Consider the following 18,302-nt stretch of genomic DNA (forward strand, 5'->3'; position numbering starts at 1 on the left):
AAAATAAAACTAAAAAAATTTAAAAAGCATCCCAACGACTTCACCCTTCTTCCTCCTCCTCCTTCTCACTCTGTGCTCGCCTGGCCCCAGTCTGTGATGACGTCGAGGGTCCGATTAATGACTTTCACCACCAAATGGGATCAAACGACGCAGCCACACTCAAATGACTTCCTTTTCCGAGCGCCGTCCTTTTTCCAGATCAGAGGTTGAAGATGATTTGATGGCCTGACCTGCCTGCGTTGCTTTCAAGGTTGACCAAAGCGTTTGTCTGGTTCTCGCCCGCCAGGTCGCCGCCACGCTCAACAACCTGGCCGTGCTGTACGGCAAGAGGGGCAAGTACAAAGAGGCCGAACCGCTCTGCAAGCGAGCGCTGGAGATCAGAGAGAAGGTGAGATCGGAAACCAGCTTCAGTCATGCCACGTTTTCGTTTTCAATCCCAGCAGAATGGATGTGATGTGTTTATTGCACAAGATTTCATATTCATGCTTTTAGTTTTTGTGTCATTTTGTAACAAATGCAAGAGGTGTTACTGTTAATAATTGTGTGTTAAATAGTGCAGGTGCATGTCAATAAATTCAAGTACGGTCGTAAAATTAGTCCGTTATCACTCCCCCACAAAACAACATGAAACATGAAAGTTATACAAAGGTTAATAGAATGTAAAGAAATTGAACTAGTGTGGCCACTTTTTGACTCTTTGACCGCCAAAAACGTTTAATAACGATTAGTAAAATCACAATGTATGCTGCCGTAAACGTTAAATGACGTCAATTACATTTTTTTTTTTTTTTTTTTTTTTTTTTTTTTTTTTTAAATCAATGGGCAGTGCAACATCTAAATGCAGCGCTGCCTGGTCAATGGGTTGTGAAATCAAAAACACCCATTAACTATGGCCAGCAGATGGCAGCATTGTATCTCTTTTCAATGGGCTGCTGGTATGTGGAATTACAATGAAACGGAATAAGGTAGAAACACACTTTTTTTTTTTTTCTAATGAAAGAATGGAATGCCATCATTCATTTGGCACCCACAATGTATATGTAGTAAAAGCGCACAATATTCTGTTTGCCTTGAAAGATGAGTTAAAATGTTCAAAATCGGTTGGCACTGTGGAAGTTGTTTCTTTTTTTCTTCTTTGTTTTCTTTTTTTGGATAATGTGTGGCAGTAAAAAAGTTAATAGCCTTCGTGCTGCTCCGACTGGTGTGCATATCTTGGCCATTGTTGTGCAATATAATAAATAGAGATAGACTGATACGTTTTTTGTTTTTTTTCTTCAGAGCTGATGCCGATTATTAGTAGTCAAGGAGGACGATAACCGATATTTGACGCCGATATTCGTTTTCAGTAAAGAGGGGGAAAAAATTGGCTTCAATTTTTTTTAAATACAAATACAAATCTTGACTTTGTTGTAGTGTCTTAAAGCATTAATGCTTATTGAACAATGTTTCAGACTTTTCAAAATGTACAAGTGTTTGTTTGTTGTATTTTAGACAATATCCTTCATTTTAAATTTCTAAAAAAAAAAAAAAATGCTCAGGGAGCTCCCAAGGTTATCAGTACGTCTTAAAAAAGTAAAAATGGAAACTTAAAGAAGTAAATACATCACTCTGTTTTTTTTTTTTTTCAAAATTTTAAAATACCTGAAATCTTAAACTTTCACATTTCTTTGTTTTAATATCAAACAAAAAGAAAAGTTCAGAAGGTTGTCAGGGTCACCAGCATCTCTTATGAATTTAACTGAAAATTAAAATAAATAGTTACCTGGGATTTGAATGGTTTTACCTTTTATCGGCTGTCAGATTTAGAAAAAAAGGCTGATACCGATATTCATCAAAATGCACAATATCGGCGCCTTATCAGTAGGGATGAAACGATATCCAAACAGCACGATACGATATTATCACGATATGCGATAATTATCTCGATATTGTGAGGAGGTTGGCGATAACAAAAAAGTTACAATATTGTGGAAGAAAAAAAGTTCATATTAATAAAAACGCACAATATTGTGCTTTTGTACATTACAGCAATAAAAAAGATTATAAAAATATATAAATATTATATATAAAAATATTGAGGCACATTGAGTTCCTGCACATATTGACTCAAGCATATTACGCACGCCTTCATTAGACCATTAGCGTGGATTTTATACATAGAAGGGCCAAAACATGCCTTGTAAAAATGAAACTGCACTTAAAAAAAAACTAGCCACCAGAGGGAGCTAGAACTACACAAATGGAAAACAACCCAATTTTTTTTTTTTTTATTTATTTATTTATTTTTTTTAATACAGATATGCTGCTTTTAATATATCATGACGATGATGACGATATATTGTGGCAGTTTTAATATCGCGATATCACGATATTGCCGTTATCGTTACATCCCTACTTATCAGTATTTCCCTAATAATAAATAATACAAACGCATAGAGATCAAAAGTCTTCAATAAGTCGCAGTAATATACATTGCTACGATAAGAAAGCAATCCCCATGATAATCGAGGTATGTGTAAAAAAAACATTCAACTGGGTTGCTTCTAAAAACAGGCAAGAAAGGGGCAAGCTGAGCACACAGGTGGTCAAACTGTAAGACGACGTGAAGCAAAAATGCTTCTTCTGTTGTCGTTACGCTGCAGGTGCTGGGCAAGGAGCACCCGGACGTGGCCAAGCAGCTCAACAACCTGGCCCTGCTCTGCCAGAACCAGGGCAAGTACGAGGAGGTGGAGTACTACTACATGCGGGCGCTGGAAATCTACCAGACCAAACTGGGGCCCGACGACCCCAACGTGGCCAAAACCAAGAACAACCTGGTGAGGAACACTGTATCATTATTAGTATTTATTTATTTATTTATTTATTTATTTATTTATTTATTTATTTATTTATTTATTTATTTATTTATTTATTTATTAATTATTATTATTATTATTATTATTATTTTTTATTTGTATTATTATTATTTATTTATCTATTTATTTTAATTATTATTATTTATTTATTTTATTATTATATTTTTCTAATGTCAACATTGTGACGGTGCTGTCACCTTTTCCTCCTCCACCAGGCGTCCTGTTACCTCAAGCAGGGCAAGTTCAAGCAGGCCGAGACGCTCTACAAAGAAATCCTCACGCGGGCCCACGAGAGGGAGTTTGGCTCGGTTGATGGTACGGGTGTGCACCTGTCACACATACACGCGCACACCTTTGTGTCCACAAATGTTGTTGTTGTTTGCACTGCAGGTGAGAACAAACCCATTTGGATGCACGCCGAGGAGAGGGAGGAACAAAGCAAGGTGAGGAAAGGACTAGAAACAGAAAACCTGTGCGTGCTTAACTCATTTGCTCCCAAAAACGTATCAATAAAAATTTTAAATAGTCCCTTGCTCCCGAAGACGTCTTTATACGTTTTTTTATGTTTTTGTATGCTAGAACATACACAAGGCTTTGATGCAGCCTCTGAACTGAAGAGAATTCTTGAAGCAATGGTAGTGATTACAAAAATGGCCAGCAGGTGGCAGCAGAGTATAAGAGATAAACTACAAAAAGCTCTTTTCCCCACTGTTTAAAACAGATTTGTGAATAATGATGAAATTTAGCTATATTCTAATGCTAATTGCTGCACAATAGAAACAGATACAATTATACTTTTTTTCCTGATGAAAGAAGAGACTTTAATCTTTCTTTTGGTAGTTTCCATGTTTTCATAGCAATAGAACACAATATTCTGTGGGCCTTGCAAAATGAGTCAATAGCCTTTTTCTTTTTTTCTTTTTTCTTTTTTTTTTTTGTAGTGCATTTGAAAAACAGCCGCAGTTTAAAATCAATCATAAGACAATTCAACATACGCTCATCGTTAAAAGCAGTATGTTTTACATTTATTGTTAAATTTTTGTGTGTTTTGAGGGGGTTGGTCCTTTTTCATGCAAACGAGCCAAAACTCACCCCACCCTCTCAACAGTATTGTCGTGCACATTCCACATCTCATTTCAAGCAGGCCACTCACTACTAGTTTGACGAAAAAAAGAAGTAAGCACCTGTGAAGGAAGAAAAGTTTTGGTTGTATTTTCACATAAATTGAAATTAGCCTGTTATGAAGGGGCTGCCATGTCTCAATCAGGACCCTCACACGCTCGTCTGCTGAGCCAATACAGAATGTTTTTGTTGCCATGACGACCAGCAATATATTCTTTATCCTCTGTGAAGAGGGATTGGATTTGTGCTCTTTGGTCGCGTCCATGTCATCCACTATGTCGCTCGCCGATGTTGAAATTGCTACGGTCGCCATGGCAACCAGCGTTACCACACTATTGATTCACTGGATCAGCTAAGTCGTATTTAGAAAAGCCGCGGTAAGAAGGCAGCGTCTTGAGTTAGCGGATTAGCCGCAGCGATGAAGCCTCGGCGCTTTCGTTTTTAGCGAGGCCGCCGTAATCTCCACCAGCGCTTCCAATTTTTGTCGTTTTGGTTCATTTCATTTCGTTTTTGAAGTCGGAGGACCTCGACCAAGTCACGGGGATGCGGGGATCAGAATCAGGATTAACTCATTCACTCTGAGCCATTTTCACAGAAGCAACCCCCTTGACTCCCGGCTGTTTTACTGGATTACTGATTTTGCAAGGCCCACAAAATATTGTATTCTATTGCTATAAAAACATGGAACCTACCAAAAGAAAGATTTAAGTCTCTTCTTTCATCAGGAAAAAATATATATTTCTATGTTTCCATTTTGCAGTAATTAAGCATTAGAATATAGATAAGTATCATCATTATTCACAAATCTATTTAGAATTTTGAGTAATTGAGCTTATTTTCAACATGGCCCTGGTTGATCTCTTATACTTTGTTGCCACCTGCTGGCCGTTTATTGTAATAACTACCATTGCTTTAAGTGACCTCTTCAGTTCAGAGGCTGCATCAAAGCCTTCTGTATGCTTTAGCTTAAAAAACATTAAAAAACAAAAACGTGTAAATATGTCTTTGGAACACTTAAAACATTTAAAATAGAACATATTTATACGTTTTTGGGAGCAAATGAGTTTTAAAAAAAAAAGATATTTTTGAACTAATTTGAGTAAGAGTTCTCTAAATTTGGATTTTTTATTTTATTTTTTAAGAAAATGAGGTCAGATTTTATTTTGAAGGATTCGAACCAAACTCAATTGGACGTTGTTTTCTCAGGGCAAGCAAAAGGACGGCTCACCTTTCGGAGAGTACGGAGGATGGTACAAAGCTTGCAAAGTGGACAGGTAAATTCATTTCAAGAGCAACGTGATGACTAGTATTAATTTTGTCTGCCATTTTTCAATGTCTCAGTTTTAGTCCAATCTCAGTCACGCATTATACAGATTAGCACAGACGAGATTTGACACAATCATATCATTTTCCTAACATTTATGTTCATGAGCTAAAATGTCCATAGATTTTAGTCCGGTCTTTATTAAGTGAAGGACATTTTTGTCTCGCCTTCCATAGTTGACGAAAAATGCATGCTAATTTAGTTCCAGTTATTGTTTATACACTCATTTGCTCCCAAAAAACGTATAAATACGTTATATTTTATATATTAGTGTGCCAAAGACGTATTTATAAGTTTTTATTTTTTATTTTTTTTTATGCTAGAGCATACAAAAGGCTTTGATGCAGCCTCTCTACTGTAGAGAATGGTTGAAGCAGTGGTAGATATTACAGAAGCGGCCAGCAGGGGACAGCGGAGCATAATAGAGCAACCAGGGCCATGTTGAAAACAAGCTGATTTCCCCACAATTCTAAGCAGATTTGTGAGTATTGATGAAACTTAGCAATATTCGAATGCTAATTGCTGCAAAACAGAAAGAGATTGAACTATACTTTTTCTTTCTTCTGAAAGAAGATACTCTAATCTTTATTTTGGTAGGTTCCATGTTTTTATAGCAATAGAACACAATGTTCTGTAGGCCTTGCGAAATCAGTCATAATCCAGTAAAACAGCCGGGAGCGAAGGGAGTTGCTTCACTCAAAATGGTCAATGAGTTAATGAGGGTCTTATAGTCTAGTCTAGTTTTAGACCGGTGAAAAATGTGAGTTGACAAAATTATTTTTGTTTAGTTTTCATTGACGAAATGCACACGAATGATGAGAACTGAAAAGTTTGAGCAAAAAAAAACAAAAACAAAAAATGTTTTGCATTTGCATGCGCAGCCCCACCGTCACCACCACCCTGAAGAATCTGGGCGCGCTCTACAAGCGGCAGGGCAAGTTCGAGGCGGCAGAGACCCTGGAGGAGGCCGCCGTGCGCTCCAGGAAGCAGGTGACAGCAAACGCTCGCGTGCACGCAAATCCAATCAACTTGCATGTCCAATTATGGTCAATTTCCTCATATTGATTAGGGCTGCACAGTATTGGAAAAACATGCGATATAGCTGCTGAATATAGCGATAGAAATATTGTTGCAATATTGATGATGTACCAAAAAAATATATATATTTTTATTATCTAATGAAAGAATTACATTTTTATTATGTGGCAAAATAAGCAACCTCAATGTATTATTTAATTGTAATTGCCTCGATTATCAACTATTGGTTGGCGGTGCACATTTTAGTTCACGTCTGACTGGTTCAATTGAGATAAAAGCATCAAATTCCATATGAAACATATTACATTTCTTTGCGATATGCACATATTGCATGGGCCAATATCGCGATATCGATATTTTTTTCGATATGTTGTGCATCCCTAATATTGATCGTATTGGGCTGTCTTGACGTCATCTGTTATTTGAACCAGTTGAAAATGTTGAAAATAGCTTAAGAACATATCTGTTCACACGAACGTTATTTTAGTTAACTAAAACTAAGGAAAAAAACTAAAATTCCAAAAACAATTTCGTTAACGACAAAAAATAAAAACAAAAATAATTTTTAAAAAATGAAAATGAACTGAAACTACATTTGATGTTCACAAAACAAACTAAAACTAACTATAATAATAGCAAGAATTTCCTTTTGTTTTCTTCTTTGGTAATTAATTTAATGCACGCACCTTTGGGGATGATTTTAAATAGGATTTGAAGTTGATTAATTTTTTTATATTAACAGGAATAAGGACGATTGAAATTGTGTCACACAGAAGTGACATCATCAGGCAGCAGCCAATAGAAAAGCACCTTCAGATGACATTACTTGCATGGTGTTTTTTTTTGTTTTGTTTTTTTGTTTGTTTTTTTAATATTGCGCACAAGTCATACACATTTTTTTAAAACTAAAACTAATACTGAAACTAACAAAAATTAAACTAAAACTATGCATTTATTAAATAACTATAATAAAAACTAACAAAACCAAACTGAAGACTAATTAAAACTAAATAAATAAAAAAAACTCAAAATGAAAAAAAACTAACTAAAATGAAATATTCCAAAACTATAATAACTCTGCTGTCCACCTCGTTGTGTTGATTATTCGGTTGCCTCATAACTGAAAGTCTGGAGGTTTGCGAGTGAAAATAGCTACATCAACAAAAAGATCGAATAAAATGTGAGTCAGATGGCAAAATCTGGAAGAAGAAGATTATGAATTTTACCAGAGCACAATTGCGGTAATCGGCCAAACAGGTAAAGTGACTTGAGACGAGACAAGATGATTTACATTACAAGTAGTAATATGTGTCGCTATGAGAGCTTTGAAAAAGAGTTTGATCTAATCACTTCTTTGCTTCAGTGAAATATTTCGTGTGGGGAGGTTCGTCGCAAGCTCAGACTTTGATGTCGACTACTGCCACTAGCTACGTGTACTAATGTTCGAAGTAATGGCAGCGTAATAAGTTTCTATTTTATTCGCATCTTAAACTCATTTTCTCCCGAAAACGTATAAATACGTTCTATTTTAAATGTATTAAGTGTCCCAAAGACATACTTATACGTTTTTTTGGTTTTTTTGTTTGTTTGTTTTTATGCAAGAGCATACAGAAGGCTTTGATGCAGCCTCTCAACCGCAAAGAACGGTTGAAGAACTGGTAGTTGTTACACAAATGGCCAGCAGGTGGCAGCAGAGCAAACAAAATCAACCAGGGCCATGTTGCAACAAGCTCTTTTTGACAATGTTTTCACCAGGAATGTGAAAAATGATGATGAAACTTAGCTATTGCTGCAAAACGAAAACAGATAGAAATATACTTTTTTTTTTTTTTTCCTGATGAAAGAAGAGACATTGATCTTTCTTTTGGTAGGGTCCATGTTTTTATAACAATAGAAAGCAAAATTCTGGGTGCCTTGCAAAATGAATCAAAATCCAGCAAAACAGCTGGGAGTGAAGGGTATTGCTTGTCTGAAAATGTCCGCCAGTCAATGAGTTAATTAGTGGGTCAACATGATTTTAGATGGTGTATTTTGCTGTCTAAGCAAAACATAAAAACTGTCCTTAGAAGCCTGACAGCGACAATATACAGAAATGAATTTAACAGTTGGCAAAAAGGGGGAAAAAAAGATTCCAAAATTTTTTTTTATATTTATAATTTTTTTAATATTAACTAAAAAGTTGTAAAAGAGCAGAATTGTTTGTCAGTTAGCTGCTCGTTAAGCTGCTCATGGGTGCCAACTACCAAAAATGCTAATTAGCATTAGCAACTTCCTCCTGTTGTCCATATAAGGGCGTCTGACCGCAGGCTAAATTTGTGGTACCCCACAAATTACTGTCATGCCACGTAAAACTAAACACAATTATTGAAATAGTAAAATTGGTATTAGGGTTTTGATTAATTAAATCTACGTTTGGTAAATGTTTCCACCCGAGGACCAAATATTTTATTCACAATTCGTCGTCAAAGCCGCACAACATCAATATACAAGTTTCCGAGTATGTTTCCCCCTCCCCCGCACAAAATGAGCCTTATATGACTTATATGTTGAGTATGTTTTCTTTTTTTCCCCCCCCCTGATGGAGGGCCTGGACACTGCGCACAAGCAGCGCGTGGCCGACGTGCTTGGTGAGCCCGAGGCCCGCGAGAAGCAGCGCAGTCGCGAGAGCTTGACCCCCGACACGGTCAAGTACGAGAGCGGGCCCGACGGCGGCGAGGAAGTGAGTATGAGCGTGGAGTGGAACGGGGTAAGTGCAGTACACAAGCCCTCCGCCGTTATTACTCGTTTACTACGACTCCGCGTTGATACTTTATGGTCGTCAGAGGAATGTTGTTGATTGAACTGCAGTAGAGGACTTACTGGTACCTTGACTTGGGGGAAAAATAAAAAAACATAATCTAAATATTTTGAAAATACCTTAAAGGTATAGGAAAAAAAACGGTTTTCACCTGGATTTTAAACCATTCACACTTGGGTACCTCACGATACGATACGATATGCGATACAAGGCTCACGATATGACGATACCACGATTATCGATATATTGGTCAGGTAATGAATCCACGATAGTCAAGACATAAAATGAGAAAATTGTTTCTTTTTGTACCATCACTGAAACACAATATTAATACTCGTGTCTTCTTCACAGTGAGTACTTTAAGTGTATTTTTTTAAACAAATACAAATGTCTTCTTAATTTACAGACAACTTTTCTGTAAACAATTTTTGTCTTTCTTAAACATATCAGTCACATAGTCAATTGTTTCATTTTATAAATCGTGACACCATTTTTCTGTGTAACATTGTAAATAAATACAATTACTTCAATCCAATTAAATCAATATTAATATTCCTCAGAAATTGTGAGCTTCAAAGTGTCAAAACATAAAATATGTTTTAAAACTGGAAAATTGATGATATAATATAGGGCTGCACAATATATTGAAAAAATATCGATATCGCGATATTGGCCCATGCAGTATTCATATTGCAAAGGCATGCAATAAGTTTCATTATTATCAAGAAGTAATTACAATTAATTAACTAAAAATATGTTGAGTTTGCTTATTTTGATGCATGGAAAATAAATAAATAAATAAAAATGTCATTTCTTTAAGTACATGTTAAATATTGCAATATCGCTATACTCAGTAGCTATATTGCATATCGCATGATTTTCCAATATTGTGCAGCCTTAATATAATCCACATTTTTCATAAAAACATATGCAAAAGTGAGTCAGTTGCTGGACAGATAAAATGTCTTCCACAAGTCAAAGTAAGCTGATGAGTCTTCTTCACCTGAAGACTTGCGTCCATTTCACCGCCACTCTTACGAGGTGCTCCCCCTAGTGGCCCGCCAAGTAATATCTCAACAAGTCACGAACAATGGAGCCTTTAAAAGTATGTATATTAACTGTATAATAACTGCAAATATCGCCATACTTGCGTAAGCGTATCGATAATCTGTCGGGAGACAAAGTATCACGATTTATCGCGTCATCGATATATCGTCACCACTCCTTAGTTGGCGGCTTATTCCATTTGTGTGCAGCATAACAGCTAAATGCAGCTTCGCCATGTTTGCTTTGGGTTCCACTAGTCTGCAGATCTCAGAGCTCTGCTGGGTTTGTATTCAAACAACATTTCTTGATCAGGACCCAGGTGGAAATCAATTATTTAAAATGGCAATTTCTTTAATGGGAGATATAAAGTTGATATAGTCGCGGAACGAATTGAAAGTAGTAAAAGTCAAGGTACCGCTGTCTGTAGTTCCATCAAGCAGTCCGCTTTGGTTCACTTCCGTCTGCTACATGTTGACGTTTCGGCATCTTCTTGGCACCTTTTATGTTGATATGGTAAATGCGGTTTTGATGTCACGCCATCCCGCCTGCCCACATGCAAAAGATTGCATCAAGATTTTCCAATCTAACCATAGCAAACTGCTTGATGGAAATATACAGCAGATGTTGTGTAGATGCTTCTTGTGCTTCTCAGCAAGCATGTCGACTCAACACCAAACACTGTACTGTAACTTGTAGTGTTTTTAAGTATATTGTAGTATGTCGTTGTTTCACTTAGGACTCTTTTTCTCAAAGATGTCTACTAACTCCTAAAAAACTCCAAAGTGCTTCATATCACCCGTCCTCTTGCTCCTCCCACCTCCACGCCACTAACACCATATCTTTGCATAGCAACAACTGTCATAACACCCCCTCTCTGACAACCAATCAGCATCTTCCGCCCTGTCAACCATTTTGTCACCAAACGGGGCGACCTAAAAGTGTCTTAACTTCAGAGGAAATACGTATAAATAAATGTTTTTTTGGTGTCTCCACTGTGTCAACATGGGCTCTGTACTGTACTCCTACTTCACCTTTGATGCGTGCGTGTGTGTGCATATTGCATGTCACGTGACATGTTAGCAGCCAGACAACATGGAAAATGTCGAGTCTCCAAATTGTACAATGTCGGACGGTCTGGCTGCTCTCATGTCATCTTTTCCTGGCGCACTTTGACCTTTCAACAGCATCCAAGATATGGCGGACCAAAAACTGGCAAAATTCAAAATTAATAAATGACTAAATAAATGAATAAAAGTGAAAATATAATTTGAAAATTATCTCTAAAAAAAAAAATGAGTATAAATGGAAATAAAAAGAACAAACAATATATCTATAAATAAATAAATAAATAAATACATTTGTATTTAATTTTTGAAATATATTTTTTATACATCCGTTTTTTGTTGTTTTTTTTCCTTTTTAGTGATTTATTTATTTATTTAGTCATGTATTTATTTATTTATTTATTTAGTCGTGTATTTCGTTATTTCTTTATTTTTAATTTTGGCAGTTTTGGGCCGTACTGCCAAGTCGAAATGTTATTCAAATGAGGGGGGCAGTCCTAAGCGTGTCTTGGGTTGGACTCCGCCGTTGCCGTTTACGGCCCAAAACGGCCAAAATTCAAAATAAATTAATGACTAAATAAATAAATGACTGAAGTGAAAATAAAAACGAATATAAAAAATATACAATTACAAATGAAATACAAATGTAGTTATTTATTTATATGTATATATTTTTTGCTCTTTCCATTTATATTTATTTTTTGGGATATAATTTTCAAATTATATATTCTTTTTGTTTTCACTTTTAGTCATTTATTTATTTATGTAGTCATTTATTTATTTAGAATACCAGGAAAACCCTAACAGGAGTGCTAATTAAGAAAGTTGCCTAACCTTCCTTCTTCCTCATCTGCCTGTCTGTTTGTCTGTCTCTGCTCGTCTTCCTCTTCCTGTCTCTGCCTCCACCGCCGCTTGGAGCAGCAGGCCTAACAAGCGACCTCCAGATGCCTCGTAACGCTTGTAAAAACGCTCATCTTCTGTGACGGACGCCTCCAGCTTTGCAAGCAGTGACGCCTCGCTCTCTTTTTTTTTTTTTTTTTTTTTTTTTTTTTTTTTTTTCCCGCCATCTCATGACTTTCCTCTTGGTTTTCTGCCGGGGGGCGGGAACGTTCCTTCGTTTGAAAGGCGGAGTTTACGAGACCATCAAACTTCCTTGACAATAATTAAATTAATTAAATATTGCTGCAATAAGACCTTTAAAGATGATGTTTTGCTAATAGCTAAAAATTATTTATTTTTTTGCCCGCCTCCATCTTAGTTTTTTAATTTTTATTTGCCAACATAAATCATAGGTGACAGTGACATGCAGCTATTTACAATTTTACATATAAAGGAATTGTGTTCAAGATTGATCAAATTGTTTCATCTTATATATATATATATATATATATATATATATATATATATATATATATATATATATATATATATATATATATATATTAGTAGTTCAAAAATACATCTATTTTTTTTGTTTTTATTATTATTAATTTATTAAATGATTACATGTAATAAGGGGTTAGCTAATTTTAAATAAATGAGATATAGATATTTATTAAATAAATAGTAACGTAAATAATAACCTTAAACTGTTGCACATAAAAAAATTTTCCTTGATCTACAATAACCAATCGACATATTAGTCCAAAGCCAAAAGTAATGTCTTGTAAATTTGACGCACCACAGGGTGTTGTTAACAAACCAGCCTAATTAGAATAATGTTTTTAACTCATTGACTCATTACCATTTTGAGTGAAGGAACCCCCTTTGCTCCTGGCTGTTTTCCTGGATTTGGACTGATTTTGCACAGCCCACAGAATATTGTATTTGATTGCTATAAAAATATGGAACTTACCAAAAGTAAGATTAAAGTCTCTTCTTTCATCAGGAAAAAAAAGTATTTGTATCTGTTTCCATTTTGCATTAGGATATAGCTAAATTTAATCACTATTCACATTCCTGGTGAAAACACTGTCAAAAAGAGCTTGTTGCAACATGGCCCTGGCTGATCTCTTATACTCTGCTGCCACCTGCTAGCTGTTTTTATTAATAACTACCATTTCTTTAAGCGACCTCTTGAGGTCAGAGGCTGCATAAAAGCCTTCTGTATGCTCAATCATAAAAAAACATAAAAAAAAAAATGTATCAATACATTTGGCAGTATTTAAAATCGTACGTTTTTATGTTTTTGGGAGCAAATGAGTAAAAAAATGACCAGGTTTATAAAATGAAAAGCATGAAAAATGACGCCGTGTTCACCTTCAAACGTGTATTTACAAAAAAAAAAAAATTGTGTCGGCATTTTTCCTGGTCCGAAATTGGCCACGTGACGTCCCGGTTTTCCAGATTTCATCTCATTTCCTTATCACTTCACGAAGCGCTGTAAATAGTACAGGGAGAAAAAAAAAAAAAAAAAAAAAAAAAAGACAACTACCGTGTGTAAATAGTGGTTAGCGTGTCACATCATGGAGACGTTTGCATGCAGTTGTGTACTACATGAAAATATCCACGTGGTGATTTGGGAGTCCGGGAGGATGATGAATGACACAATCATTTAGTCATTCCCGACTCAATCGGTACGTTTGGGATTCTTAGAGGAACTTTCTTAGGTCCACTATCTAGATGTAAAATGACAGATGTAAAAATCTCCTCGTATGTTGTCGTTGTTCTTGTTCTACTATTATGACTAATCTTCTGCTGCTTGTGCTCGCCCGCCGTGTGTATGTGCGCATCTTTCTTTCTTAACTTCCAATTAAACCAACTCTTGGCTCACACCAACTTTGTGTCTCACGCTTCTTCTTCTTCTTCTTCTTCTTCTTCTTCTGCTATAATCATAATAACCACAACAAGCATTCATTTCTGTTTTTTTTATGATGTGGAACTACAGGACGATGCAGTCAGTTTTTAGACTTGGTGTCGCAGCAATTGGTTCATGAATTTCCACGATCTTGGTCTTGCATTTATTAGTAAATTAAAAAAAAAAATGTTGATACTGCAAATATATGACATTGAGTTGATGAATGAATCAACAGTGTGACACAGTCAATCTTTGTATTGATTAGAGTCTCAGGAAAAACTAAAATTCAAAAAACAATTTTGTTAACGAAATAAAATAAAATCGAAAATGCTTTTAAAAAAAAAAAAAAAAAAAAAAAAACGAAACCTAACTGAAACTGGATTTTATGTTTACAAAGACTAACTATAATTCTAGCAAAAAAAAGTCATTCGTTTTAGTTTTTGGTAATTAATTTAATGCGTAACCCTCTGGGGATGTTTTTAAATATGATTTTAAGGAGATTTATTTTGATATGAATGGCAAAAAAATGTTCTGTTTCCAGAGGAAAAGAATCATTTGACAAGAATTAAGTCAAAATATTACAGGAAAAGTCCTAGTATATGGGGGGGGGGGGGGGGAATAATAAAATTTCTGAATGACAAAAAAAAGGTTCTATTTCCAGGAGAAAAGAATCATTTGACAAGAATTAAGTCAAAATATTACAGGAAAAGTCCTGGTTTATGGGGGGAAAAAAGCAATACACATTTAAAAAAAAAAAAAAAAAAATGAATTAAAAAAACTAAAACTACTGAAACTCACTAAAACTAAGCATTTTATTAAATAACTAAAACTAATAAAAACTAACAGAACCACCATGAAAACTAATTAAAACTGTCTAAATAAAAAAATAAATAAAAAAAACCTCAAAACGAAATTAAAAAAAAAAAACTAAAATGAAAAATTACAAAACCATGATATCCCTGTTTGACGCTTGTTAGCGATAGCATGCAACTGTGTTGCCAATCAAAGCGTACACGTTTAAAAACGTCGTTGAGGTAACATAATCCGAAAAATGCTGCACGTGTTCCTAATGTTGTGTCCGGCGGCGTTGTCTTCCTCCCCCACATCAGGACGGCTCCGGCGCGCTGAAGCGTAGTGGCTCCTTCAGCAAACTGCGAGCGTCGCTCCGCCGCAGCAGCGAGAAGTTGGTGCGCAAGCTCAAAGGCGGCGGCGGCGGCGAGCCCAAAAATCCCGGGTAACTATCACCAAAACGTCTGCTCTCTCAGATGACAGGAGGGACTCGCTGGACCTCCAAGCCTGCAGGGGGCGCCTGCTGCACTAACCAAAAGCTAAAACAGTTGCTATACGTTGGACAGGAAGTCATATTTTCATGACGACCCGTCGCAAAGAAAAGAACGGGGCCAAAATAAATGCACTGCTTTTGTTTTGGATGCTGTTTTTTTTTTTTTTGGTGTTCACTAATATTTATTGCATCTGGTGGCTTCCTGTGGGCTTTTATTTTCTATTTTCCACGTCTGGTTTTATTTTCCAAAGAAAAGAACGGGGCCAAAATAAATGCACTGCTTTTGTTTTGGATGATGGTTTTTTTTTTTTTTTTTTTTTTTTGGTGTTCACTAATATTTATTGCATCTGGTGGCTTCCTGTGGGCTTTTATTTTCTATTTTCCACGTCTGGTTTTATTTTCCAAAGGTGACACGCTGTGGTCGCTGCATGGCTCGTTTTTTGTGCGTTTCATGATATATATATATATATATATTTTTTTTTATTTAAGAATAAACGGCAATTGAATGTGGACCCGCATGTGCTCTCTGGTCTGGTTTCACTTCCTGCTTCCTGTCTTGTTGGTGGAAGGCTGATGACATCACGACGACGATGATGATGATGATGACGGTTGACACTGATCACTTTCAAATTTAAAAACTATTTTTACATGTATCATGGAAATATTTTTCTGGTAAGATTGTGATTTTCTTGACTCTTAAATCATTTGCTCCCAAAAACGTGTAAAAGCATTCTATTTTAAATATTGTCATGTTCCTAAAGACGTATTTATACTTTTGTTTGTTTGTTTGTTTGTTCGTTTTTTATGCTAGCGCATCCAGAAGGCTTTAATGAAGCTTCTGACATCAAGAGGCGGCTTAAAGCAATGGTAGTAATTACAAAAACGACCAAGGGGTAACAGCAGAGTATAAGAGATCAACAAACAGATTTGTGAATAATGCTGAAACTTAGCAATATTCTAATGCTAATTTCGGCAAAATTGTAACAGATAGAAATGTACTTTTTTTTCTGATGTAAGAAGAGACTCTAATCTTTCTTTTGCTAGGTTCCATGTTTTTATAGCAATAGAACACAGTATTTTGAATCAAAAACTAGTAAAACAGCCGGGAGCTTTCTTCAGTGAAAATGGCTGCTAGTGAATGAGTTAATTGTGACTTCAATTAAAATTATTATTTTATTTTTTTTCACGTGAAATTAAAACTTAGCTCTGGATGTCTTACATGAAAAAAAAATTACAACCATTATCATTTTTTTTCACTTAAAGTTCTGATTTTTTTATTTTTTTTTGTAACATTCTAACTTTTACTCCATGTCACGAAATTTTTATTCACTCAAAAATATGAATCATTTCACATATGATTGAAATGTTTTTTTTACAGATTTTTTTTTGTAAAATTATGACTAGGTAAAAAAATATATATTTTTTTGTTTTTTTTTAAATACAAGATGGACTTTTTCTGAAAGTGCACATTTTTCATGCATTATTAAAACTTTTTCATATCCAGATTTTTCTTGACATCTTCATGACTTCCATTTCAATTTTTAACTTCTTTTTTTCTTTCCATGTCAAATGAAAGCCGTTGTTGGAAAATGATGACCTCTTAATTGTTGCAAAATGGCGAGTGTGATGTCCCTGCCTTCTTCATCATCATCATTGTCACTCCCAAGATGCAAGCGCGACACTTGAACATTAGTTGTGAGCGTGTGGCACTAACCCAGTGTGATTAACCGAGACACGCGTGTTCTCCCCCTCACCCCTAAAACCTTCCCCCTCCCTCCCTCCCCCTCATGACGCCACGCCCATTCGACGGGCGGGGCGCAGCTTGAAACGAGCCAGCTCACTCGGGGTTCTCAATGTGAGCCAGGAGGCGGCGTCCGGTCAGCCTAACTACCAAGTAAGCACGATGTTTTTTTTTCAAAATAATAATTTTTTCATGTAAAATTAAGAACTTTTCACCCTCATCTCGGAATAATGCAGTTTTCTCGTAAAATGAAATGTTTTTGTTTTAAACGAAATCTTCATGTACTGATGTTGTTTTACGTGTGTTGTATAAAACGTTTTCCCAAACTTCTTTTTCAATGTAAAATCATGACTATTTTCAGGTAAAGTTAAAACTTAAAAAGAAGGAAAGAAAAGAAAAAAAATATGACTTTAAAAAGAAAAAAATACTTTATTCTCTTAAAACTAGGATTTTTTTCAGTAACTTTTCATTTCAATTTGTAAACATTCTCAAAAAGTATGTAAATCTTAACGTTTTCTTGTAAAATCAAAACTTGCCATGAAATTATGAAAACATAAAGTATAGAAATATTAAAATCTATATTCTTTTTATTTATTACTTATTTTATAATTGTTTTTTTTATTATAAAATATATAATACATAAAATTAACATTTTCATGAAAAAGTCAGGCATGTAAAATTTAATAAATAATTTAATAAACTTGCCATGAAATTGAAAACATTCTCATAAAGTATGGAAATATTAAATTATATGTTATTTTTCTTTATAATTTTTATTTTATTTTTTATTATGTTATAAAATATTATATAATACATAAAATTAACATTTGCATGTAAAATTAAAACTTGCCGTGAAATTATGAAAACATTCTCGTAAAGTATGGAAATATTAAAATATATATTATTTTTATTTATTATTTTTATTATTTTTATTATATTATATAATATTATATAATACATAAAATTAACATTTTCATGTAAAAATCAGGCATGTCAAATTAAAAATTATGAAAACATTCTCGTAAAGTATGGAAATATTAAAATAGATATTTGTATTTATTTTATAATTTTTTTATATTTTTTATTATATTATAAAATATAACATATGTATTAGTCAGGCATGTAATATTCAACTTCAGTGTACAGTAAATTTGTCTTCATGAATATATATTTTTTAAACTCATACAAAATATGATTTTTTTTTTCTCATAAAAGGACTTTTTTCAAGTATAGTG

The 18,302-nt window shown here is 34.8% G+C and overlaps 1 protein-coding gene across 12 annotated transcripts in view; it reads left to right on the forward strand.

Annotated features, from left to right (window-relative positions):
* Positions 1–18,302, forward strand: part of klc1a (kinesin light chain 1a) — a 34,441-nt gene that overhangs the window by 13,276 nt on the left and 2,863 nt on the right. For 2 of the 12 annotated variants that reach the window (XM_077539607.1, XM_077539608.1), the window contains exons 6-14: positions 287–388; positions 2,643–2,816; positions 3,071–3,170; positions 3,246–3,298; positions 5,184–5,251; positions 6,183–6,291; positions 8,924–9,085; positions 15,154–15,278; positions 17,148–17,220. In XM_077539607.1, coding sequence (XP_077395733.1) covers positions 287–388; positions 2,643–2,816; positions 3,071–3,170; positions 3,246–3,298; positions 5,184–5,251; positions 6,183–6,291; positions 8,924–9,085; positions 15,154–15,278; positions 17,148–17,220 — 966 coding nt within the window. Of the gene's footprint in view, positions 1–286; positions 389–2,642; positions 2,817–3,070; positions 3,171–3,245; positions 3,299–5,183; positions 5,252–6,182; positions 6,292–8,923; positions 9,086–12,168; positions 14,410–15,153; positions 15,279–17,147; positions 17,221–18,302 lie in introns of those variants that run through there. The other 10 variants (XM_077539609.1, XM_077539612.1, XM_077539611.1 and 7 more) reach the window with 10 other exon arrangements.

This window comes from Festucalex cinctus, chromosome 12 (genome assembly GCF_051991245.1).
Source record: "Festucalex cinctus isolate MCC-2025b chromosome 12, RoL_Fcin_1.0, whole genome shotgun sequence".
Taxonomy (NCBI): Eukaryota; Metazoa; Chordata; class Actinopteri; order Syngnathiformes; family Syngnathidae; genus Festucalex; species Festucalex cinctus.